At 43.2% G+C, this 26,348-nt stretch overlaps 1 protein-coding gene across 3 annotated transcripts in view; it reads left to right on the top strand.

Annotated features, from left to right (window-relative positions):
• Nucleotides 1–26,348, top strand: part of VWA3B (von Willebrand factor A domain containing 3B) — a 185,906-nt gene that overhangs the window by 104,540 nt on the left and 55,018 nt on the right. For all 3 annotated transcript variants that reach the window (XM_056555914.1, XM_056555912.1, XM_056555913.1), the window contains exon 27: nt 16,528–16,691. In XM_056555914.1, the coding sequence (XP_056411889.1) occupies nt 16,528–16,691 (164 nt within the window). The remainder of the gene's footprint in view (nt 1–16,527; nt 16,692–26,348) is intronic.

Consider the following 26,348-nt stretch of genomic DNA (forward strand, 5'->3'; position numbering starts at 1 on the left):
GTAACATGAAATCTGCTTGAACTCAGATTGTGCAGAAATAATATGCATTTGCTTTCCCCTCATCATTCTGTACTCAATACCCCATAATAACAAAGAGATTGGAAATCTTTGCCATTTTATTAAAAAGGAAAAACTAAAACTTTGCATTGGCATACTGTAAGTATTCAGAACGTTACTTAGCACTTAGTTACGATTACAACCTCCAGTCTTCTTGGGGATGATGCCACAAGGTATGTACATCTGTATTTAGGGAGTTTATGCCATTCTTCTCTGCAGCTCTATCTGGTTGGAATGGGGGCCATTGGTGGACAGCTATTTTCAGGTCTATCCAGACATGTTCAACTGAATTAAGGGACAAAATTGGGGCACTGGCTTGGCCACTAAAGGACATTTAGAGTTGTCTCAAAGCCCCTCTTGTGTTGTCTTACCGGTGTGCTTAGGGATATAGTCTGGTTGGAAGGTGAACCTTTGGCTCACTTTGAGTCCTCTTGTCACACTCCCACAGCATGATGCTACCAGCACCATGCTTCACTGTAGGGATTAAAAAAATTCTGTTTTTACATTTTCATTTCATCGGTGCAGAATTATTGGGCAAAACTTGAATGTTTTTATTTTAGCACAAGGCCACAACAAAATGAAAAAATGGGAAATGGTCCGAAGATTTTTAGAATACATTGTAAATAGAAATGGCCATGCATGTAAGCCACCAAGCAATTCACTTTTTAATGTATTAAAGGAGTACTCCAGTGTAATTTTTTTTTAAGTCAACTGGTGCTAGAAAGTTATACAGATTTGTAAATGACTTCTATTAAAAAAAATCTTAATCCTTCCAGCACTTATCAGCTGCTGTATGCTTTACAGGAAGTTCTTTTCTTTTTTTTTAATTCTTTTCTATCTGACCACAGTGCTCTCTGCTGGCACCTCTGTCCATGTCAGGAACTACTGTCCAGAGCAGGATAGGTTGGCTTTGGGGATTAGCTCCTACTATAGACAGTTCCCAACATAAACAGAGGTGTCAGCAGAAAGCACTGTGGTCAGACAGAAAATAAATTAAAAAAGAAAAGAACTTCATGTGCAGCATACAGCAGCTGATAAGTACTAGAAAGATGAAGATTTTTTAATAGAAGTAATTTACAAATCTGTTTAATTTTCTAGTACCAGTTCCTAAAAAAAAAAATTCCACTAGAGTACCCCTTTAAGGAGCGTTGGTTGCTCTGTTTCTTTCCACGCTTATTTCTAAGGTTATGTTCTTCACTACGTGAAGCCAATAATTATTCTTTTGGGTAAACAAAAAGTGACTGGCGACAGGTAGTCATTTCATGGAAATCTGCACACATCATTCATAGGATTTTACATCAGAATTATGAGTGGAAGAACATAGTCAGACCTGAACCTGCTTTTTTCTTACTTTAAAGAAAATGCATATTTAAAGGCATCATATATGAGCTAAAATATTATTTTACATCTCCTAGGTATTTCCTTCCTTGTAAAATAAGTGTGCCCTGTTATTCCTGGGAGGCTGCCTTTATTTAAATGGAAGATATATGTGAATCTTGCTGTGTCAGGTTAACCCATATTCAGTAAACTGTGAAAAAAGAATAGTTTTTATATGAATGGGGGCACATACATCCCTTTCACATTTAATGCTTAGTATAAATGTTCTGTATCAAAGCTACATTTTAACATCTCTTGCTGAGCAGATGGACTATATTAACACCGCGGATTACCTCACAGACTTTACTTCTCTTACTATGAAACTACTAGTACTTATCCTTTGATTTGTTTGTATTGGATTTTAAACTGTGTTTATAAGGGGAGTACCCTTCATACATCCCACTCCTATTTAAAAAAAAAAAATGGTGTGTTACTCTATAAAAGTTTTTAGTTATGTTGTTTGTTATTCCATCATGTGGCTGATATGTTTTATTGCAGCCTGTAGTGTTTGATTTAAAGGACAACTGCAGCGGTATGACACTTATCCCCTATCCACAGGATAGGGGATAAGTGTTTGATTGCAGGGGGTCTGACCGCTGGGACCCCCTCGATCTCCCTAACGGGGCGCCGCCATTAGCGCTCATGGTGAGCGCTAAGGCGCGTAGCGTCGACCTAGAGGTCGACGGTGACGCCCCGCCTCCTCCCTGTCCCCATAGAGTTCTATGGGGGAGACGGGGAGGCACGAACGCTGCCTCCCCGCCTCTTCCATAGAGATGTATGGAGGAGGAGTGCCGGCTGCAACGTCATGCTGCGGCTGGCACGCCCCCTGCACGGGACAGCCGCGGCCCCGTACAGGAGATCACAGGGGGTCCCATCGGTCGGACCCCCTTCGATCAAACACTTATCCCCTAACCTGTGGATAGGGGATGAGTGTTAATCACGCTGCAGATGTCCTTTAACCAATGGCTAATGGGGTTCTGTGCCAAGCTTTAACGCAACCCCTCATACGTAGCCCAAAATATGAATTCCAGGAAACAGACAGACAAAATATCACAAAATTACATGGCAGGAAAGATAACAACAATTAAAGCATCACAAAGTCCATCCTAACTCTAAATATGAGTGCAGAATATACCCACATGTCCTGAAGGGGCATGACAAAAGGAAAAAAGTAGGTAGAAAAAATCCCAGCACTCACAGTAGATGCTTAATCACCTCAAGTGTTTATTTGCAAAATTCAGATAAATAGCATAGATAGCATAGTAGCAACACACAAGACGTGTTTCGGCCAGCTCGTGGCCTTCATCAACTGATCTACCTGAGCAGTGAGATGTGTATATGTAATGAGGAAACCATCCTCTTCCGGGTGACAGGTGAAGACACCTGTCCATGACCGAAAGGTATCTTCACTTTACAATAATAATGTAATAAACAAGTGAGAACATAAATAACCATAACCATGAAAGTAAAATAAATAAAACAACCAAAATGTAGCAACACAAATCATTAGTAGAGCATCATGTCAAAGAGGCAGGAATGTGTATGAAGACATGGTATACAACCTGAACTGAGGCTATATAGAAATCCATGAGGAACCATTCTGACTGTGCTCTATACTTGTAGAAATGGATAGACAGTGATCTCAATGGGGAATCTAAAAAGAGACATAAAAGGCAGTTAAAATATGGTAGTCAAATAAACACATGTTCACAAGATCTGACTTAATTCATAGTCTCAGTTAAGACCCCTGGGTTCTATAGTGTTGAGGCGGTTAATCCAAAATGCTTCCTTTTTAAGGAGTAACTTTTTAATATTACCTCCCCTGCGTGGTCTCTGTACATGATCAATAAATTGAAACCTTAATTGGGAAATGTTATGGCCTATTCATGTATAAAAGGACTTGATCTTAATGTTCTCATGCCTCTGGGGGTGTTGAAGAGCATTGGGCGCAATGGAGGCATGGGTAGGTCCCGTTCTTCCTACTCTGTAGAAAGGTCTGACGTGGGATGGTGCAGGTGAAGCCTATGTCTGCCCTGACAAGTTTATCCCATAGATTGGGTGCTTTTTAATTGCAGATAAGGGATTTTTAAACTCATCTATTTTAGGGAAGACTCTATTTAGGAGATACCAGTATTTCTTAACCACGTTATCTACTTTGTAAGATAGGGGATGGTAGTTCCTGACAAATGGAATCCATGATGTACTGGAGGGGATTCTAGTGGAAGGGGCCCTTGCTTCCTCCAATACTCTCTCTGGGTATCCCCATTCCCTAAATTTATTCTCTAGGTCATTAAGTTTTACATCCCTCTTGTTAGGATCACTTACAATCCTCTCGACCCTCTGTCGTTGAGCTCTTGGGAGTGATAATTTGACAGCTCTAAGATGTGAGCTGGTAAAATGCAGCAGACTATTATAGTCAATGGATTTTCTGTTGAGGTCTGTTTCTAGACCCCCATTTTCGTTTTTACGACTAGAGTGTCTAGGAAACTGATACTAATCTGACTGCAAGACATAGTAAATTGTAGTTAACTCCTGATGCTGTTCATGTACTGTACAAACTCATACAAGACTAAAAGTGGCCCCTCCTGTACGCAAAAAAATGTAATCTATATACCTTTTTCAGGAGATAACATGTCTACGGTAAAGATCATTAGTGTAGGTATGGGTCTCCTCAAAGTGTGCCATGTACCCATTAGCGTAGGGAGGGGCCACGTTCGCCCCCATTGCTGATCTACGTTGCTGCAGGTAGAAAGTATCGCCATACATAAAATAGTTTTCAAACAGTACCAGTCTGAGTAATCCCATCAGGAACTCCTTTTGTTTATCACTGTATGTACTTTGACCCAGTAACCATTCCGTGGACTCCATACCTCTACCATGTTCGATGGATGTATAGAGGCTTACAACCTCAATAATGACAAGCCATGTGTCACCCGGAACGTCATGAATGTCTTTCAATATATTAAGGAAGTGAGAGGTATCTAGTAAAAAGCCTCTGTATTTTTCACCAAAGGAGTGAGACATTTCTCAAGAGTCACAGACAATGATGAGAGTATGGAGTCCACGGAGGCCACAATGGGTCTACCTGGGGGGGTTGACTGGGTCTTTATGATCCTTAGGGAGTATGTAAAATACAGGCATGATTGAAAAATCATTGGTAAGGAAGGATTCCTTTTTGGTATCAATCACCCCCTGTTCCAAGGATGCATTAATAAAAGTAACAATCCTTTGTCTGATCTCAGGTAAGGGATCCCTAGTCAGTTTCTTATAAGTAACAGTATCAGAAAGTTGTCTTTCTATTACACATTTATACATGTAGGTGTCAATCACTACCAGTGAGCCCCCCTTATCGGCAGGTTTAATTGTAATATTTTTATCTCTAGACAGGAGATTTAGAGCTGAAGATTCAGTGGTAGTGAGGTTCCAAAACACATTAAAATGTCCCTGTTTAATCTCTTTACCTTGAGTTTCCACTTCACTTTTGACCAAGTGAATGAACGCTTCAACTGGGTGGTTAGATTTGGGAGGGTTAAATTTACTTTTGAGTCTTAAACCCACAGAGTGTAAGGTAATAGCATCACATACATTACGGTTCTCCGAATCATTACCAGTATATTCCTGAATATTTTGGGGAGGGATAGTGTCTTTCTCAGCAAAGTCCATGTCCATAGCGAATGAATCTAATTCATTCATGGGGCTAAAGGACAAGCCTTTTTATAATACGCTCAGTTCTGCTGATGAAAGACATCTCGAACCTGCCATCGGGTGTTTACCATTCCTTCTGGATCTCCGATGATGGGGGCCCGCTTTCCTCCCTGGTCTCTGCAGCGTCCTCGCCTCTGTCTCAGAAAAGGGGGACGGCCTTGACGTTGTGACGTTGATTGTTCGCTGCCGGAACTTGATGGAGAGTAAGGCCTGCCGGTAAATTGCCCATAATCTTGGCGTTGCTGAGAGGATGTATTCCGCCATCGGTAGACCCAGTTATTGAGGTAACCCTCAGTGTCACGGAGGAATTTTCTTCTTTTTCTCACCTCGATATCCTCCCGGCAAATCTTGAGCTGTTTGTCAAGGGTTGATTTTAAAGTAGTGAAGTCTTCGGATTTCAGAGAGTCACGTAACTGAGTTTCAATAGTTGTTATAGCCTTTTGTAGTCTCTCTATTGTTAGTAGAATGATGTCTCGTGAGCATTTATTGATTCTCCTTTCAAAATCATTGCTGTAAGTCTCATCGTCTGCAAATAGAGTCGGACGTAAATTAACCCGGGACCTCTCAGGATCTTCTCCGTTCAGTGGTATACCACTAGCATTGTAGCATGAAGTTCATACAAAACTAGTTTTTTAAGATTCTCGTTCCAATGTCCATTTCTTTAGTTCATCTCCGGGAATCCTCAGAAAATCGTGGGTTGTGATAAGATCCTGGTGGCTTCCTCATCGCTTAAGGTTAGCGTTGAAGACATCGGTACATGACGGTGCCCGTACTCTTGTTAGACACAGATAGGTAGGAGTAGTCGGCACTCGTCTCTATAGCGTGATGCACGTGGACAGTTAGACGTCTACAGTAGGTAGAAGAAATTCTGGCACTCAAAGTAGATGCTTAATCACCTCAAGTGTTTATTTGTAAAATTTGCATCAATAGCTTAGATATAGCATAGTAGCGACACACAGGACATGTTTCTGCCAGCTCATGGCCTTTATCAACTGATCTACCTGAGCAGTGAGACATGCATATATGTAAGGAGGAAGCCATCCCCTTACGGGTGACAGGTGAAATCACCTGTCCAAGACCGGAAGGTATTTTCACTTTACAAGTACGAGCACAGTCAAATACCCATGTGTTTAATGCTAACCTTCAGCGACGAGGAAGCCACTAGGATCTTATCACAACCCACTGCAGCGGCCAATTTTGAGGATTCCCGGAGATGAGCTAAAGGAACGGACATTGGAACGAGAATCTAAAAAACTATATGAACTTCATACTACAACGCTAGCGGAATACCACCAAATGGAGAAGATCCCGAGAGGTCTCTGAGTTAATTTCCGTCCGACTCTATTTGCAGAAGATGAGACCTACTGCAATATTTCGAAAGGATAATCAATAAATGCTCATGAGACATCATTCTACAAACAATAGAGAGACTACAAAAGGCTATCAGCTCTATACAACAAGAAGTGACAACTATTGAAACTCAGTTACGTGACTCTCTGAAATCCGAAGACTTCATTGCTTTAAAATCAACCATAGACAAACAGCTCAAGACTTACCAGAAGAAAATTCCTCTGCGACACTGAGGATTACCTCAATAACCGGGTCTACCGATGGCAGGATACATCCTCTCAGCTGTGCCAGGGTTATTGACGATTCACCAGCAGGCCTTACTCTCCATTGTAACACCTACGCTCCGGCCGGACACGCCGACTGTGAGCGCTCTCTGCTCATGTCTCTGCTGTCGGCGGGGCTGGGATTCGCATCGCATAGTAGGAGGGCTTGTTTTTTGTGCGACCAGTTGTCCGTTGTAATTTAGCAAATTTTGGAAGGTTTCGTTTTCACGCCATACAATTTACGGTAAAAATTACATGTGTTCTTTATTCTTTGGGTCAATACAATTAAAATGATATACATCATAACATACTTTTCTATTACTGTTACGCTTAAAAAAGATCGCAAACTGTTTAACCAAATTAATACGTTTAAAATCCCCCTATTTTGAAGACCTATAACTTTTTCATTTTTCCGTATAAGCGGCGGTATCAGGGCTTATTGATACCATATTTGTTTATATAAAACTTTTAATACATTTTTTATTTTTTTGGGAATAAAATGTTATAAAAAAAGCAGCTATTTTGGACAATTTTTTTTCCGTTCACGCCATTCACTGTACAGTATCATTAACATTTTATTTTAATAGTTGGGATATTTACGCACATGGCGATACCAAATATGTATATAAAATATTTTTATTACACTTTTTGGGGTTGAAATAGGGAAAATGGGACAATTTACTTTTTTATTGGGGAAGGTTTTTTTTCACTTTTTCAAAACTTTTATTTTTTACTTTTATTTTTACACTTTAATAGTCCCCATAGGGGTCATTCAATTGCTAATACTGTTCAGTGCTATGCATAGGACATAGCACTGATCAGTATTATCAGTCATATTCTGCTCTGGTCTGCTCGCAGACCAGAAAAGAAGACCCATGGAAGGCAGCGGAGGCAGGTGAGGGGACCTCCGGCTGCCATGCTGGATGATCAGATCGCCGTGGCATGTTTCGGGCGATCGATCATCCATTTTAGTGTCCGCAATGCTGCAGATGCCGTGATCTGTATTGATCACGGCATCTGATGGGTTAATGGCGGACATCCGCGCGATCGCAGATGTCCGCCATTACCGGCGGGTCCCTGGCTGCTATCAGCAGCCGGGACCTGCCACGCATGACCCGAGCATCGCTCCGATGCTCGCGGTTATGTATAGGACATAAATGTACGTTCTGGTGCATTAAGTACCAGCTCACCAGGAAGTACATCTACGTCCGGAGTCGTTAAGGGGTTAGATATCAGCTCCTCCTTTGTTTCCCTGCCGGATCTTTGGTTGCCTAGTGCCATAGTGAAAGTCCTGTGTCCCTGTTACCATGTGCCTGTTCCTTGCTACCTTACCTACCCTGCACCTGTGTTACCTGCCCTGACCTTCTGCCATCTTGCCACGTCCTGCCAGTCTCCTTCTGTGCCACGCCACCTCCCAGCTACCTGTGTGGAAGAGTCATGCCAGGGGTAGTGACCTGGGTGCCGCCTGCCGCAGCAAGACCATTTTGCTTTGTGGTGGGGTCTGGTGAAAACCAGCAGCACCTTAGACTCCGCTCCCTGGCACGGCTCAGGTCATCATTCACACAGGCCCAGAGTATCCACCACCTGCCATGACCCGTTACAGTAAGATCCGCCCATGGATGTTTCAGATCTTCCCACTGTCATGGCTCAACAGTCGCAGCAGTTAGCCTGTCAGACGCAACAACTGAATCAACTCTCAGCTTTGGTGCAACAGCTTCTTGCCGTTCAGCAGCAACAGCAGCAGCCACTTGTTCCTGAGCCTCCTCCTGTGTCTGCAGCTTCTCCTGGGACCAAGCTTCGTTGGTCCTTGCCTTCCAAGTATGACAGAGATCCCAAACTGTGTGGAGGCTTTGTGACAGTGTTCTATCCATCTTGAACTCATGGTATATCTGTTCCCGACGAAGCATGCTTAAGTGGCATTTGTGTTCAGTCTACTGTATGGAAAAAGCTTTGGCCTGGGCTACTCCTCTCTGGGATCATAGAGATCCGGTCTCCTTGAACCTGTCAGCCTTCCTTGCAGAATTTGCATTTAAAGAACCCACGCAAGCCTCCTCTGCCGAGATGGCTCTACTGAACCTCTGCCAAGGGAACTCCTCCTCCTAAGCGGTTCAGTTCCGCACTCTTACCTCTGAACTTTCTTGGAACGATGAGGCCTTGTGTGCTACCTTTAAAAAAGGACTTTCGTCTTGAATCAAGGAAGCTCTCGCTGCACGAGATTCTCCGGCTAACCTAAGCAAACTTATCCATTTAGCCTCTCAAATTGATGTGCATTTTGCCGAGAGGCAGGAGGAACTTCCTTTGGAAAAAGAACATGCCAGAAAACGGCGTTTACCTCGTCTGGTCCCCGTGTTCCAACATCAACCCCTACTTTGTATTTTGCCTCTTGACGAAGAGGCTATGCAAGTGGAATGTTTTCATTTAACGCAGCAGGAAAAATCCCATCAACGCAATGAGAATTTGTGCCGATATTGTGCCAGTCCAGAGCACTTTCTCAAAGACTGTTCTATAAGTCCTCCGCATCCGGGAGAATGCTCTCAACTTGGACAAGTAGGAGTTAATATTCTCTCTACTCACTTGACCACCCCGGTTCAAGTATTTTCCTCTGCCAAGACATCTTACATCGCTTCTGCTCTTTTGGACTTCGGTTCCACTGGTAACTTCATTGGTGCCTCCCAGGTCCATAAACACCGTCTTCCAGTGTCTCGTCTTACCAAGCCTTTTTACATCTCTTCTGTTAATGGACAAAATCTGAACTTTATGGTGCAATTTCACACAAAACCCCTCGTCATGCAAGTAGGAAATTTGCATAGGGAAAAAATGTAATTCTATGTGCTACCACATTGTACTTCGGAGCTTCTTCTTGGTCTTCCTTGGCTTCAACATAATTCTGCATAACTTGACTGGAAATCTGGTGAAATCACATGTTGGGGACAATATTGCCAAGATCACTGTCTTGTTCCCCCTGTGATATCTTCTGTGTCTGTTAAACTCAGACGTAAAGTCTTGAACTGGGGAAATTCTTCCTTGCCAGTTGGTCACCTTAGAAGACGGAAGACTCCACGACAGAAGCCTGCAAGTTCCTTACAGCCTTTGCCCATTCCAGAAACCTCCTGGTCTCATGTAGTGTGGAACTCTCTGAATTCCAAAGAAGAGGGGGAGACCAAAGGGGGGGGGGTACTGTAACACCTGCGCTCCGGCCGTGAGCGCTCTCTGCTTATGTCCCCGCTGTCGGCGGGGTTGGGATTCACATCGCCGGACGTGCCCGCATGCGAATCCCAGCCCATCACTCACCTCCCTAATCTTCCGCCTCTCCGTGTCCTTGCAGCCCCGGCAAGCGTGCCCCCATCTCCTAGGGCACGCGTGCCGGAGCGCTTACCCTTAAAAGGCCAGTGCTCATTTAATAAAGTGTCTACACCTTTCCCCTGTCCTTAAATATCAGCTCCTGCCTTGTTTCCCTGCCTGATCTTTGGTTGCCTAGTGCCATAGTGAAAAACCTGTGTCCCTGTTACCGTGTGGCTGTTCCTTGCTACCTTACCTACCCTGCACCTGTGTTACCTGCCCTGACCTTCTGCCATCTTGCCACGTCCTGCCAGTCTCCTTCTGTGCCACGCCACCTCCCAGCTACCTGTGTGGACGAGTCGTGCCAGGGGTAGCGACCTGGGTGCCACCTGCCGCAGCAAGACCATCCCGCTTTGCCGGGGGCTCTGGTTAAAACCAATGGCACTTTAGACTCCGCTCCCTGGCACGGCTCACATCATCATCATCCACACAGGCCCAGAGGATCCACCACCTGCCGTGACCCGTTACATCCATCAAGTTCCGGCCGCGAACAATCGATGTCACAACATCAAGGCCGTCCCCCTTTTCCGAGGCGAGGACACCTCAGAGACCAAGGAGGTGAGCAGGCCGCCATCATCAGAGATCCAGAAGGAACGGTGATCACCCAATCGCAGGTACGGGACAATCTATAGTAACATAGTTCATAAGATTGAATAAAGACCAGAGTCCATCAAGTTCAACCTATAACCCTAATGAGTCCCTACTGAGTTGATCCAGAGGAAGGCAAAAAACCCTCATACTCGAGGTAAAAGTTCCTTCCCAACTCCAAATATGGCAATCAGAATAGATCCCTGGATTAACCTTTTGTCCCTATAGATCTACAGGGGGCCATTTATTGATACACCTTACTAAAATGGGAATGGTTGGTGATATTAACTTCCTGTTTGTGGCACATTAGTATATGTTAGGGGGGAAACTTTTCAACATGGGTGGTGACCATGGTGGCCATTTTGAAGTCGGCCATTTTGAATCCAACTTTAGTTTTTTCAATAGGAAGAGGGTCATGTGACACATCAAACTTATTGGGAATTTCACAAGAAAACAATGATGTGCTTGGTTTTAACGTAACTTTATTCTGTCATGAGTTATTTACAAGTTTCTGACCACTTATAAAATGTGTTCAATGTGCTGCCCATTGTGTTGGATTGTCAATGCAACCCTCTTCTCCCACTCTTCACACACTGATAGCAACACCGCAGAAATGCTAGCACAGGCTTCCAGTATCTGTAGTTTCAGGTGCTGCACATCTCGTATCTTCACAGCATAGACAATTGCCTTCAGATGACCCCAAAGATAAAAGTCTAAGGGGGTCAGATCTGGAGACCTTGGGGGGCCATTCAACTGGCCCACGACGACCAATCCACTTTCCAGGAAACTGTTCTTCTAGGAATGCTCGGACTTGACACCCATAATGTGGTGGTGCACCATCTTGCTGGAAAAACTCAGGGAACATGCCAGCTTCAGTGCATAAAGAGGGAAACACATAATCATGTAGCAATTTTGCATATCCAGTGGCCTTGAGGTTTCCATTGATGAAGAATGGCCCCACTATCTTTGTACCCCATATACCACACCATACCATTAATTTTTCTGTTCCAACAGTCTTGGAGGGATCTATCCAATGTGGGTTAGTGTCAGACCAATAGCGGTGGTTTTGTTTGTTAACTTAACCATTCACATAAAAGTTTGCCTCATCACTGAACAAAATCTTCTGCGTAAACTGAGGGTCCTGTTCCAATTTTTGTTTTGCCCATTCTGCAGGACCTGAAACTACGGATACTGGAAGCCTGTGCTAGCATTTCTCCTGCGGTGTTGCTATCAGTGTGTGAAGAGTGGGAGAAGAGGGTTGCATTGACAATCCAACACAATGGGCAGCACATTGAACACATTTTATAAGTGGTCAGAAACTTGTAAATAACTCATGAAAGAATAAAGTTATGTTAAAACCAAGCACATCATTGTTTGTCTTGTGAAATTCCCAATAAGGTTGATGTGTCACATGACCCTCTTCCTATTGAAAAAACTAGTTGGATTCAAAATATCCGACTTCAAAATGGCCGCCATGGTCACCACCCATCTTTCAAAGTTTCCCCCCTCACATATACTAATGTGCCACAAACAGGAAGTTAATATCACCAACCATTCCCATTTTATTAAGGTGTATCCATATAAATGGCCCACCCTGTACATCGATTGATTATCTGGAAGATGTAGTTTAAGTGGCCGACCTGACACTGACCTGTATATCATTTTATTTGGGGTACATGTTTTGAGGTGTTTTGGAATTTTTTTTATTTTCTGAGTCTTTTATTGAATACTATTAAAAGTTACATTTTAATGCATAAAGCTTTGTACAGATCTGAGGTTAGTTTTTCTGTGTTTCCCTAATACTGTGACCTCTAGACAAATATAATTGAGTACTGGATACTCTATATTCTCTATTAGTCCATTTTCTCTGAATATGAATTGTTTTAAACTGAAATAAAACTTTTTAATAAAAAAAAAGAAAAACATAACTGTTCTTGCCATAAATAGCATCACTTTTGTCTTAATTTTTTGTGTGATAATTCAGCTCAGTTTCATTGAAGGTAATGGAGCTAAGTTGTAATACAACACACAATCTATGCACAACTGTGGTTGTTTCTAGAAGAAAGCAGCTATGTTTTCTAATCCGGGACCCCCTGATCTGTAGATACCTGAGAGCAGCACTCAGGCATTCCCAACACTCCCTTATACAATGCACGGCGCGCATGCCGACAATGCATGGAGTGCAAACAAACAGTTCCCCTAAACAGTTCCCATAATTTTTAGGGAGCACTCCTTTCATGGTTTTTGTGTAACACGAGGTGTCAGCTGTTTTTATTGGACTACAACATAAGGTGCCCATACAAATAGGAACAAAGTTCACTGAAATCACTAATTCTGGCTGTACCAGCTAACTATCATTAAAGGAGAACTGTACTAAAAAATTTTCATTTAGCTCTGTTCCCAAGCTGCAAAAACTAAGAAAACAAACTAAAACTGACTTTCCGATGTTCCCCTATTACACCGATATCGGTGTCCCGGCCCTTCAGTGCTGGTCTTCTTCCTGCTTCCTGGGGATGGTGATGCATACTGCGCTCAGCATATCGCCGATGGAGAGGGGGGGGGGGGTGAGTAGAAAGTATTCTTGTTTATTTAAGCAGCCTGGGCACATTGATTTTATAAACATTTTTAGTGGATAAAAACTTTCTGGCACCAGTTGATTTAAAGAATTAAAGAAAAACATTCCACCGGAGTACCCCTTTAAGTGTTTGAAAGTGTCTCAACTCTACCCCTACTGACACATACAAGCAGGAGGAATAGGAATCGAGCATCATGAGTTTCAGATTCCAATCCTTTTGTTCTCAAGGGATATAAGCGGCCATCAAAGGTATCAGGGATATCATGCAGGGCAGGGGCTTATCCCTCTTCCTGGAGAATAAAAGGAATAGCTCCCAGCTAAACAATATTTCACCCAAAAGCTATTGTAGGTGTATGGCTGGAGACCTTCATTGAGTAAAACTTTACTGTAAAAAGATAGCTTTATCTGTGTGAGATCTCTAGATTACAAGTAAGATAATGACATTTACTTATTATTGTACAGAGTGCCTCTGTTTTCTCTATGGTAACAAAATATAAAATTATAATAATAAATCAGTAGCTAAAAACTTTACTACTTCTCAACTATAAACTGTCAGGTTGGCTTTAGTTGTGGCTGTGCATAAGTTGTACCAATTAAAAGAAAATTGCTTGGGGCTTCTGGTAGACACGGAAGATGTTGTACTGTCGCATTTACCTATTTATCCTGTGTACTGAAAAGAAAATGTCCTAATTGAAGGGGTTAAGGGAGGATTACATTTCCTGTATGTAAAATAATATTGCAGTATATCATGGACTAGCTACACCTACAAAAGGCCAAATATAGTTGTGCTGTTTTTAACTTTACTCCTAAATTAATCAAATTAAAAAAAATGGGTGCAGACTGGGTCCTCACTGATGCCTACTTTCTGGTACCTTTCTCGACACACAAAAAAAATGGCCATTGGCTGGAACAGTGACTTGTCTCAACTAGTGTTTGGCTGAGCCACGATTACTTTTATTAGGACAGGGCAGTGGCGTAGCGTGGGTTGTCAGCACCCGGGGAAAGGCAAGTAATTTGCGCCCCCTAACCCGTGGATTTTAGCACTCGAGTCTCTTCCACTAGATTAGTTAAAGAAACCCTTACCCCCTAAGCACATGTATTGTTTGTTATGAAAATACTGATGTAATTAAAGTAAAATGCATCTAAATACAAGTTTATTTTCAAACACTTTATTGAGTGCGAACATGCATTACACATTCTCCACATTTTCAGCAGGTCTATTGTTACGCCGAGCGCTCCAGGTCCCTGCTCCTCCCCGGAGCGCTCACGGCGTTCCTCTCTCTGCAGCGCCCCGTTCAGACCCGCTGACCGGGAGCGCTGCACTGACACTGCCGGCGGGGATGCGATTCGCATAGCGGGACGCGCCCGCTCGCGAATCGCATCCCAAGTCTCTCACCTGTCCCGGTCCCCGGCTGTCTCGTCCTGGCGCGCGCGGCTCCGCTCCTTAGGGGGCGCGCGTGCCAGCTCTCTAGGATTTAAAGGGCCAGTGCACCAATGATTGGTGCCTGGCCCAATCTGTCTAATTAGCCTCCACCTGCTCCCTGTCTATTTAACCTCACTTCCCCTTCACTTCCTTGCCGGATCTTGTTGCCTTTGTGCCAGAGAAAGCGTTTACAGTGTTTGCCTTACCAGTGTACCTGACCTCTTGCTATTGCTATTGACTACGAACCTTGCCGCCTGCCCCGACCTTCTGCTACGTCTGACCTTGCCTCTGCCTAGTCCTTCTGTCCCACACCTTCTCAGCAGTCAGTGAGGTTGAGCCGTTGCCGGTGGATACGACCTGGTTGCTACCGCCGCAGCAAGACCATCCCGCTTTGCGGCGGGCTCTGGTGAATACCAGTAGCAACCTAGAACCGGTCCATCGACACCGTCCACGCCAATCCCCCTCTGACACAGAGGATCCACATCCAGTCTGCCGAATCCTAACATCTATGAATACAAATCTACAAATGTAGTAACCTAGAATGGGCCATGCTATTATATGTCGTCTCACAACCATTGTAAACGACAAAAAATATCAAGAACAAAAACTAAACATCAAAATGGAACCATACCCTGGAGATGATCCAAGGCACATGACTTTGGGTATTATAAGTAAGCGGCAAAAGTCAGGGGGGGCATTATATGTGCATTATATGGGCACATGACAGGGGGCCCCTGTCATGTGCCCCCACATATATTGCCCCCTGACATGTGCCCCTCACATATAATGCCCCCCTGTCATGTGTCCCCACATATAATGCCCCCCTGACATGTGCCCCTTACTCATCATTTGCCCCTCTCACTTATAATTTGCTCCCCCTCCCCTTTCTCACGCCCGTCACCTTTCTCCCACGCTGCGGCTGCTCCATTCCTGCAGTCAGTGAGAGCCGCGGGGACGTGATCTCTGGGCGCCGGCGCGATGATGGGATGTCATCGCGCCGGCCTGCCGTGATTGGCTCTCACTGACTGCAGGAATGGAGCAGCCGCGGCGTGTGATAGCAAGGTGATGGGCGGGAGAAAGGGGTGGTGGAGCGGGACAGCCTACAGCTCCCGCTCCACCGTGCGATAGTTCAGGAAGAGGGGCAACAATCTCAGGGGGGGAAATTGCCCCGTTGCCCCCCCCTGGATCCGCCACTGCCTCCACAGTGGGCGGCGACCCGGCGGCTTGGATCGGATTCGCACAGCCAGCACTGCAGAGAGAGTGAGTGAGCCAGGCAGGGGCAGAGAGCTGCGAGTGCGAGCGCGCCCAACAGATGTTGAGGCCCGGTGCGGCCGCCCCCCCCCCTGCACCCCCCACGCTACGCCTCTGGGACAGGGACCAAAATGTCGAGATCAGTGGGTGCAATATTATAAAAAATAAAATATGCTTAGTTTTAATCATAAAAATACACATGCAAATTGTACAATAAATATTGGTTATAATCTGATTCATATACCCAGAGATAATACAAAGTTTTAAAGGGGTTTTATAAAATTTTCATAAAGGGAATCTATCAGCTCTCTATCATACTCAGAGCGTGAGTGTGTTGAAGAGTTTGTGCTGAGCCATAGGATGCATGCCTTCTCCTTCCCCCACCCCTTCCGGCCTCGACTTATTGACACACAGAGCTCAGTGCTGGAAGCCAAGCCTTGTACATAAATCATGTAGGGTAGGAGAGGGAGGCTTGGTTATGCCTCCCTGACACTTGACCGATTACCTTTAAAGAATAAAACTGAACAAAATTTTACATAAAACTTTGTTACCTGTACATAATTTGATATGCATCAATTTATATTAATCTTGTTATTTAGCCCTAGTGTTCAACTTGCAAAACCACTCATGATGCCAACCCCACCAAAGAAAGAGAAGAAAGCTGCACCAGTATCTAGAAGAAGCCGACGGTCAGTAATACATATAGAGCCAAGAACTCCCAGCGACAGTGACTCCTTGGCAAGCACTGATAGCACTGATCAAGGTAGAGTATACTTAAGAGGGAATATGGATTCATCCACTGCATACTCCAGGAAATGACAGCCTGAAATCCCATTCATTTACTATTCACAGTTCTGCTCATTCAAACAAGTAACACGATTGGCACCGCTTTCTCATTTCCAGATTAGAATTAAATAACTCGCAGGCATTCAGAGGGTTTTCTAATTTGACAATCATTTTCATTTCCCTCTATTCTGGGAGCTTCCAATTTATGCCTACAGTGCCTTAGTATAATATGACAGTGTCAGTCTCTTGGTCCAGTCCTGGCACAACAAGGACCACATGTATTTAAAAAATAAAGACCAATTATTCTTTTAGTTTAGGGACATGTATTCCTGTCCGAGGATGTAGCTGGGAATGGTAAATAGGGCATTGAATGCATCTGAGTCTTATCTAAAAAGACATATAGTCAGTCCTGTGGTACACCGGAGTTCAATGTTTAACGCACCTTTTTCCAGATTTTGATTGTCGTTTCTGTGCCAGTGTACCGTGCTACTTACTCATACATCACCTTAGTCCCTATTTAACCTTATTCCACCCACATTTTGTATTTCCTCCTTTTCTGTGTTATAACAGATATAATACACATTGGCCCTGATTTACTATTGTAAACTCGACATGTTTTATCGGGCTGTGTGACAGATTCTGGCGCATTGCGCCAGAAAATTCTGTCTGCGGCAGAATGTGTGCCAGAATAGAAAAAAAACGTTTAACTCTCCTTTTTACTGAGAAAACCCGAGGGGCGTGGCCGCTGGTAAAAGTGGGCTTGACTGCCAAAAAATGGGCGTGTCCCCAACATTTTCACAAAAACCTAACATATTTACTAAGGTTTCCATGGGAAATGTGGTGGATTTGATCTGAGGAAAACCCGACAGATCAGAGCATGTGTAAAAAAAAGCAAAATGTAGGAAAAAGTGCAAAATGTAGGGAAACCTTAGTAAATACAGTGGGAAAAAAATTTGTAGAGAATTAAAACCCACAAAGAAAACTACTTCTTCTACATTCTATAATTTTTGCCTTTTTTACTTCCACTATTCTAGCTTGTACTTTTTCCTTTATGCCAATATCAAATGCACCACCACCAAATGTATCTTGTTATTGTGAGATGTACGGTATGAGGAATTCAGGCAACTTTTTAAAAAGTCTCCAATAATAATTGCATCAAAATTCCCACAACACTTAAAGAGTACCTGTCATCAAACCATATTTTCTAAACTAACTCAGATTATATTGCCTAACTACTCCTAACACCCCTCCTGCCATTTCTGAGCTTTAAAAAGCTATGTATCTTATCTTTGCCCTTGCTCACATTGTGTGAGCTACCGGCAGGAGAAAGAGGACGTTCCCCAGCAGGTGCGACATCACTGAAACCTGTGAGAGAGCTGTGCCTCACCATGCCCCCCACGCACTTCCTGAGTTTGGTCTCCTGCCAGGCCTGAAGAAGACTGTTTGACTTGTGGCAGGGAACAGAACAGAGCCACCTAGTGGCCGTTTTTTCAATCACATTAAAAACATAGGGGGAGATTTATCAAAACCTGTGCAAATGAAAAGTTGCCCAGATTGCTTCTTTCATTTTGTATAGACCTGTGAGGCAACTGGGCAACTTTTCCTCTGGACAGGCTTTGATAAATCTCCCCCATAAAGGTAAAAAATGTTAACAGCAAGTAAATAGCAAAGTGTCTTACAATTAAATAGGGAACAATATATTAAAAGTTTAGTTTGGTGCTCTTTAACCCTTTAAGGACCTTGGGCGTACGGGTACTTAAGGACTTAAGGACCAAGGGCGTACCTGTATGCCCGCAGGAATTGTGGTTCAGACCTGGATGCCTGCTGAATGGGGTCAAACCTCCAGCTGTTGCAAAACTACAACTCCCAGCATACCCTTTGGCTGTCCGTGCATGCTGGGAGTTGTAGTTTTGCAACAGCTGGAGGCACACTGGTTGCGAAACACTGAGTTAAGTAACAAACTCTCAGTGTTTTGCAACCAGTGTGCCTCCAGCTGCTGCATAACTACAACCCCCAGCATGCACGGACAGCCAAAGGGCATGCTGGGAGTTGTAGTTTTGCAACAGCTGGAGGTTTGCCCCCCATGTGAATGTACATGTGGGGCAAAAGCCGCAAAAGCCGCTGCAGTTCATTGATTTAAAGCGCCCGCTTTAAATCATTGTTCTGCAGCGGCCTCTGTGGGGCCGGGTGGGGGGGGGGGGGGGGGGAATCGCCAAAATTTTATTTAGTGGGAATTTATCAAACACCTGTGGGGTGTAAAGGCTCACTGTACTCCTTGTTATGTTCCTTGAGGGGTGTTGTTTCCCAAGTAGTATGTCATGTGGGGCTTGAGTCCCAAAAACAATTTCAGCAAAATTTGCTTTCAAAAAGCCAAATGTGACTCCTTCTCTTCTCAGCATTGTAGTGCGCCAGCAGAGCACTTGACGTCCACACAGGGGGTATTTCCATACTCGGAAGGAATGGGGTTACAAATTTTGGGGGGCATTTTCTTCTATTACCTCTTGTAAAAATGGTAAATTTGTGAAAAAAAATGCATTTTAGTGGAAAATTTTTTTTTTTCATTTACACATCCGACTTTAACTAAAAATCGTCAAACACCTGTGAGGTGTTAAGGCTCACTTTACCCTTTGTTACATGCCTTGAGGGGTGTAGTTTCCATAATAGTATGCCATGTCGGGTTTTTCTTGCTGTTCTGGCACCATAGGGGCTTCTTAATGCGACATGCCCCCAAAAAAACATTTCAGCAAAATGTGCTTTCAAAAAGCAAAATGTGACTCCTTCTCTTCTGAACATTGTAGTACGCCCGCAGTGCACTTGACGTCCACACATTTCCATGGTATTTCCATACTCAAGAGAAATTGGGTTACACATTTTGAGGGGCTTTTACCTCTTGTAAAAATTTAAAAACTGGGTCTAAAAGAACTGTTAGTGTAAAAAATTTAGATTTTGAATTTTCTCCTTCACTTTGCTGTTATTCCTGTGAAACACCTAAAGTGTTAACACACTTACTGAATGTCATTTTGAATACTTTGAGGGGTGCAGTTTTTATAATGGGGTCATTTATTGGGTATTTCTAAAATGAAGGCCCTTCAAATCCACTTCAAAACTGAACTGGTTCCTGAAAAATTCTGATTTTGAAAATTTTGTGAAAAATTGGACAGGTACGTCCTTGGTCCTGCTCCCGTGATATAACGCGGAGTTACACGGTAACCCCGTATCATATCACGGCGGGCCCGGCGTCATAGTGAAGCTGGGACCCGCCGCTAATAGCGCGCAGCGCCGATCCCAGCTCCGCGCGCTATTAACCCTTTAGCCGCACGCTCAGAGCTGAGCCGCGTGGCTAAAAGTGAAAGTAAAAGCTGCTGGTTAACTCAGCGGGGCTGTTCAGGATAGCCGCGGCGAAATCGCAGGCATCCCGAACAGCTTACAGGACAGCGGGAGGGCCTCTACCTGCCTCCTCGCTGTCCGATCGCCGAATGACTGCTCAGTGCCTGAGATCCAGGCATGAGCAGTCAAGCGGCAGAATCATCGATCACTGGTTTCCTATGAGAAACCAGTGATCAATGTAAAAGATCAGTGTGTGCAGTGTTATAGGTCCCTATGGGAGCTATAACACTGCAAAAAAAAGTGAAAAAAAAAAAAGTGAATAATGAGCATTTAACCCCTCTCCTATTAAAATTTTGAATAACCCCCCTTTTCCCATAAAAAAAAAAAGTGTAAATAAAAATAAACATATATGGTATCACCGCGTGCGGAAATGTCCGAATTATAAAAATATATAGTTAATTAAACTGCTCGGTCAATGGCGTACGTGCCAAAAAATTCCAAAGTCCAAAATAGTGTATTTTTGGTCACTTTTTATATCATTTAAAAATGAATAAAAAGCTATCAATAAGTCCTATCAATGCAAAAATGGTACCGTTAAAAACTTCAGATCACGGCGCAAAAAATTATCCCTCATACCGCCCCATAAACGGAAAAATAAAAAAGTTATAGGGGTCAGAAGATGACAATTTTAAACGTATTAATTTTCCTGCATGTAGTTATGATTTTTTCCAGAAGTAAGACAAAATCAAACCTATATAAGTAGGGTATCATTTTAATCGTATGGACCTACAGAATAAAGATAAGGTGTCATTTTTACCGAAAAATGTACTACGTAGAAACGGAAGCCCCCAAAAGTTACAAAACGGCGGTCTTTTTTCAATTTTGTCGCACAATGATTTTTTTTTCCGTTTCACCGTAGATTTTTGGGCAAAATGACTGATGTCATTACAAAGTAGAATTGGTGGCGCAAAAAATAAGCAATCATATGGATTTTTAGGTGCAAAATTGAAAGAGTTATGATTTTTTAAAGGCAAGGAGCAAAAAACGAAAAGGCAAAAACGGAAAAACCCCCGGTCCTTAAGGGGTTAAAGTGACAGTGGTCAGATGTGCAAAAATGCTGGTCCTTAAGGTGAAAATGGGCTTGGTCCTTTCAGGAGTTAAACCACGCTCCATTTTCCCGAAGCCATACCACTTTGTTGAACGCAGTGGATAAAGTATCCAAAACACCAAATAAATTGTGCATTTAAGCCAGTTTTTTTGTGCAACTCGTACCAGAATTCTGGTGCTTTTTTAGTAGAAAATCTGTCCCATTAATAGTAACAAATAGATGGCATGGTAAATAAGATTACTGTGCTTCACTGGCTTCTCTTATGCAACTGTTTTGTTCTACTTCCCTATAAAGGACTTGTCTACAATAGTATAGACAGATGTATGTATTAGTAATTTAGAATAGGTCATCAATCATTTTTGAAATGAAAACCCTTTCCATCTAAAATTTTTCCATCTTCCTTGCTCCCCTTAGGCCTTTTTGCGAGCACCAGAGGTGGACAGGAAGCCAAAATCAGCCAAAGAGAGAAAGTTACTTAAAGTAAAATTGTCACCCTGATCACCCACACTAAACCCAATACAATGGGTTATAGTGTGGGTGACCAGGAGTCCAAGGAGATGTCACCAAAATCGGTCCAGTGGTTACTTTGATATTGCCCGGAAAAGTTCTGTTGCTTAACTGAGTTAATTGCGCGCAGGAGGCAGGGCCCTGCCAGCTGCCCGCCCCCTGCTTCTTTCAGCCTCCTCTACTACTGGCCCCTCTATCATATTTATATTCAGCGATTCAATGTCCTAGTGATGTGAATCGCATGTCACGTGAGCGCAGCGCTGTTGTTTTACAGATTCGTCTCTCACGTGATTAGGACATGAGCCGACTGTAAAAGAACAGTGCATGTGCTCCTTTCTCTGAGCACTGCGCTCACGTGACAGGTGTCTTGTTGACAGGTGTCTAGGACGTTGAGTTGCTGAACATGAATATGATAATAGAGGGACCGGCAGTAGAGGAGGCTGAAAGTAGCAGAGAGTAGGCATCCAGTGGGGCCCTGCCTCCTGTGCGCAATTAACTCAACTGACCAACGTACATTCTCTGGGCAATATCAAAGGAACTACAGGACCGATTTTGGTAAGTGACATCTCCTTGGACTCCTGGTCACCCAGTGTATTGGGTTTAGTGGGGGTGATCAGGGTGACAGTTTTCCTTTAATTTGCATATATTTCACTTTAATGAGAGTTGAGTAAGTGGTGTAGCTCTGAGAGCTACACGGTTTAGGGGACTCCCAGAGCTGTATAACCAGTGTAGGTTGCAGGTCTAAGCCATTTGCACAACTCCCATTAAAGTCAACAAGGTTATGCAAATTGTAAGAGGCTATGTTCACATGAGGGAATGTCCGCATGGAAAATCTCTGCATGGACATTCCCCTGACAGCGAAGTGCCGGCAGATGCACATCTGCCAACGCTAGAACCGCTCGGAAATGCATGTACGTGTGGAGTCCGCAGAAAGAATAGACATGTCCATTCTTTCTGCAGACATCAAAATTTGAATTTCCACGCAAGATGTTTCCGGCATGAAAATTTAAACACAGCAGAATCCCATTGAAATCAATGCGGAATTCAACACAAAATTCCATCATGTGAACATAGCCTAACTCTCCTGTTCAGCTGTCTTCAGCTTAGCAACCACCTTTGGTAACCACAAAAAGGCTGGAAGGAGAGAGAAAGAAGAAAACCTGAGATTGGAAAACCCCTTCAGGGTGCCTTCAAACACTGCAGAGAATTTGAAGCTGCCGATCCACAATTGTAAAATCCGCATATGCGAATTTTACAAGACAGTCACTTTAATGACACGCCAATTAAAATCACATTAGGATTGCTTTGTAAAATCCCCAATTGTGGATCCACAACTGCAAATTTTCCAACTTCAAACTAGCAGCAGATCTGATGTGTGTGAATGCATCCTTAAAAGGGTTTTCCAGACAAAAATGATTGTCTAATTCAATTCAAATGAAAAATGTTGGCAATTTCACAAAATGCTTCTAAACTGCGACAACTAGAAAACTATCAAAAGGAAATGTGTTGTGTTGCTTCTTTAAAATATAATTTTTAGCATTGCAAAGTCCCCATATAGCTACAACCATACTTATTTTTTATGATACATATTTGTTATTTTATTTCATACGTTATAGGACAAATAAAGGATGTCGAACTTTGTGTGCCTTCACCAAAAGAACGTTATGGGTATTGAGTGTTTTGCCTATATGGTTTAATAGAAAACCTGTTAGTTGTGAAATTCCCAAGTCAATAGCTGTTAAACCTATAAAATGTTACCAGGGGTTTTTTCATATTTCTCTATATAGATGCTTTTATGACCCATTGGTCAAATCATTTCAACACCCAACTCTGTTTTGCTATAAAGGCTACTGGTGAATTTGCTTTGCTCTTGGGGAGTCACAGGTAACAGCTATTGTACTATATTGCTTGAGATAACAGATAGGGGGGGGCTTATATTCTACAATTTTACATAAGATTTCTGGTGCATCTTGTGAAAATTGTGCATAAATAAAGCAAAGACCTTGTTTTTATTGCCGATAATCATTGGTATTGTGAATTTATTTGAATATGGTAAAATGTGTGTGCCTAGACAATTACAACTATCACTCAATATTCTATTAATTCAAGCTACCCTCCCAATCTTAAAGGGGTACTCCACTGCCCCAGCATCCGGAACATGTAGTTCCGAATGCTGGGTGTGGGCTGGGGTGGTCGTGACATCACAGCCATGCCCCTCAATGCAAGTCTATGGGAGGGGGTGTGACGGCCGTCACATTGACTTGCGTTGAGGGGGCTTTGCCGTGACATCACGACCCCCGCACCCAGTGGGCAGTGGAGTACCCCTTTAACTTGTAGTCAGTAAAGGAAGTCTATGTATCTAATTCAGAATTTCCTGTGTGTGATCATCAGAAATGGTAGCATTTAAGCCCATCCTTTCTATGACTGTGACTTTCCTTTGGACTATATGCATGTTTCTGTTGTGCAGTCTGCAGCTAAGCTACTATGAATTGTTTGACTTTGCCAGAATGTAAAAGTGGCTTGATATGATTTATTAAATAGATTTTTGGGTTTCATACACAATAGAGTTATCATTTACAAAAAAACTGGATAAGAATGATGCTGGAGAGCTTAATAACCAGGAGGCAGGGTTAGACTGGCCTAACAGACTACCAAAGGATGTTCTTTTGTGGGCCCAGGCTCAAAGATTCAACACAAGGCAATCCAATTTTAGAGTTATTGTTTGCTATTATATCTGTTTCTCGTTGTTTCTTTCACTTGTAGCCTCTGGGCCCCAAAATATGTAACAGAACTTGATGTCTAACACATACCATTTATAAGACTGGTGTTTTCTCATGGGGCAGAGCTGGCTTGGAGCTTCAGTGCAAGTGCTACCTCTGCTCCCCCTGTAGTTCTGCCTCTGAATGTAGTTAGGGCTACACAGAACTTTTAGTCATGACACAGGTCACACAACCAAAGCATCACAACTAAGCAAAGTGAATGTAGTAATAAATTGACACAGCTGCAACATGACAGTAACCGGAAATCCGTAGCCCTTGCTTTAAAGGGGTTGTCTTCCCAACATTTTTTCCCCCATAAATATTCCCAGACTAGACCGGACTGCTAAAAGTAGAAAAGCCTGCACTTACTCTCTTGCTTCCCTGAAGCCTATGTTATTGCAGCACCTGGTCTCCACTGCCCTTCACCTCCCAGTGCTGTGGTCAACATGTCACATTACCACTTTGCCAATCACTGGACGTAGCGGCGTCTAGACCTGGGATTGACCTTCCAGTACTTATCAGCTGCTGAGGAAGTTCTTTCTCTTTGAATTTCTTTTCAGTCTGACCACAGATCTCTTTGCTGTCACCTCTGTCCATGCCAGGTACTGTCCAGAGCAGGAGAAAATCCCCATAACAAACCTTTCAATTCCAGCCACTGACAGAGATGTCAGCAGAGAGCAAAACTATACAACTTTCTCTGGAGCATACAGCAGCTGATAAGTACTGGAAGAATTAGGATTTTTTTTTTATAGAAGTAATTTACAAATTTGTATAATTTTTGCCCACAGTTGATTTGAAACATTTTTTTCCTCCAAAGTACCCCTTTAAGAATAAGTAAATGTTGCCAAACAACCCCTTCAAAGTGGACTTGCAGATGTTCTGTATAAATGGAAAGTGGTCATTAGAATTATTTCCTCTGGTAGAACCAAGGAATCCCAGTCTGACCCTTCCATATTGGTTGACAGAAATTAGACATGGCTTTGCATTCAGCTTGCTCCAAGAAACAAAAATAATGTTAAAAGGAAATAACATTTAATAACCTTGTATCATGTGATGTTGCTGTCACTGTTTTCTTTCTTATAAAAGCAAGGAATAAAAGAATGGAATACGGTTACAATGTAAGGCTGGGTCCACACTACGTTTTGTCCCATACGGAAGCGCATACGGCAGGAGGGAGCTAAAACCTCGCGCTCCCGTATGTGACCGTATGCGCTCCCGTATGTCATTCACTTCAATGAGCCGACCGGAGTGAAACGTTCGGTCCGGTCGGCTCATTTTTGCGCCGTATGCGCTTTTAAACCGGACCTAAAACTGTGGTCAACCACGGTTTTAGGTCCGGTTGTAAAAGCGCATACGGCGCAAAAATGAGCCAACCGGACCGAACGTTTCACTCCGGTCGGCTCATTGAAATGAATGACATACGGGAGCGCATACGGTTACATACGGGAGCGCGAGCTTTTAGCTCCCTCCTGCCGTATGCGCTCCCGTATGGGACAAAACGTAGTGTGGACCCAGCCTTATTTGAAGCAACTCTCCTAGTTAACTGTTGGACAAACAATTGTTCTGCCTAAAACTAAACCTTTGTGCCCCCCAAAAAATTTGAATGTTTAGCGGTTGCCTGAGAAGGAGGCATAAATGTATTTGTCTAATATTCAGCTCTGTTTGATGCTTGTCATACAAGGAAAGTATCAAACCAAACAGGAGAAGCCATTCTCTCCAACCTGTTTTTACCCTAACGGCAACCCAAGGGCGAGATCCCTGCATGACCCATAGATGTCCTCACGGAATTCTTCTATGTGTCTCAGATGGTGGAGCAGTTTCCCTCGTCCCCTTCACATGCTTCTATCAACTATTTTAGTTTAGTGGTAAAACAGTACTTTATAGAATCCGACCCCTGCAGTTCTGCTTGTTATAAGAAACTATGCACACTAAA

The sequence above is a fragment of the Hyla sarda genome, chromosome 2 (genome assembly GCF_029499605.1).
Source record: "Hyla sarda isolate aHylSar1 chromosome 2, aHylSar1.hap1, whole genome shotgun sequence".
NCBI classification, from domain to species: domain Eukaryota; kingdom Metazoa; phylum Chordata; class Amphibia; order Anura; family Hylidae; genus Hyla; species Hyla sarda.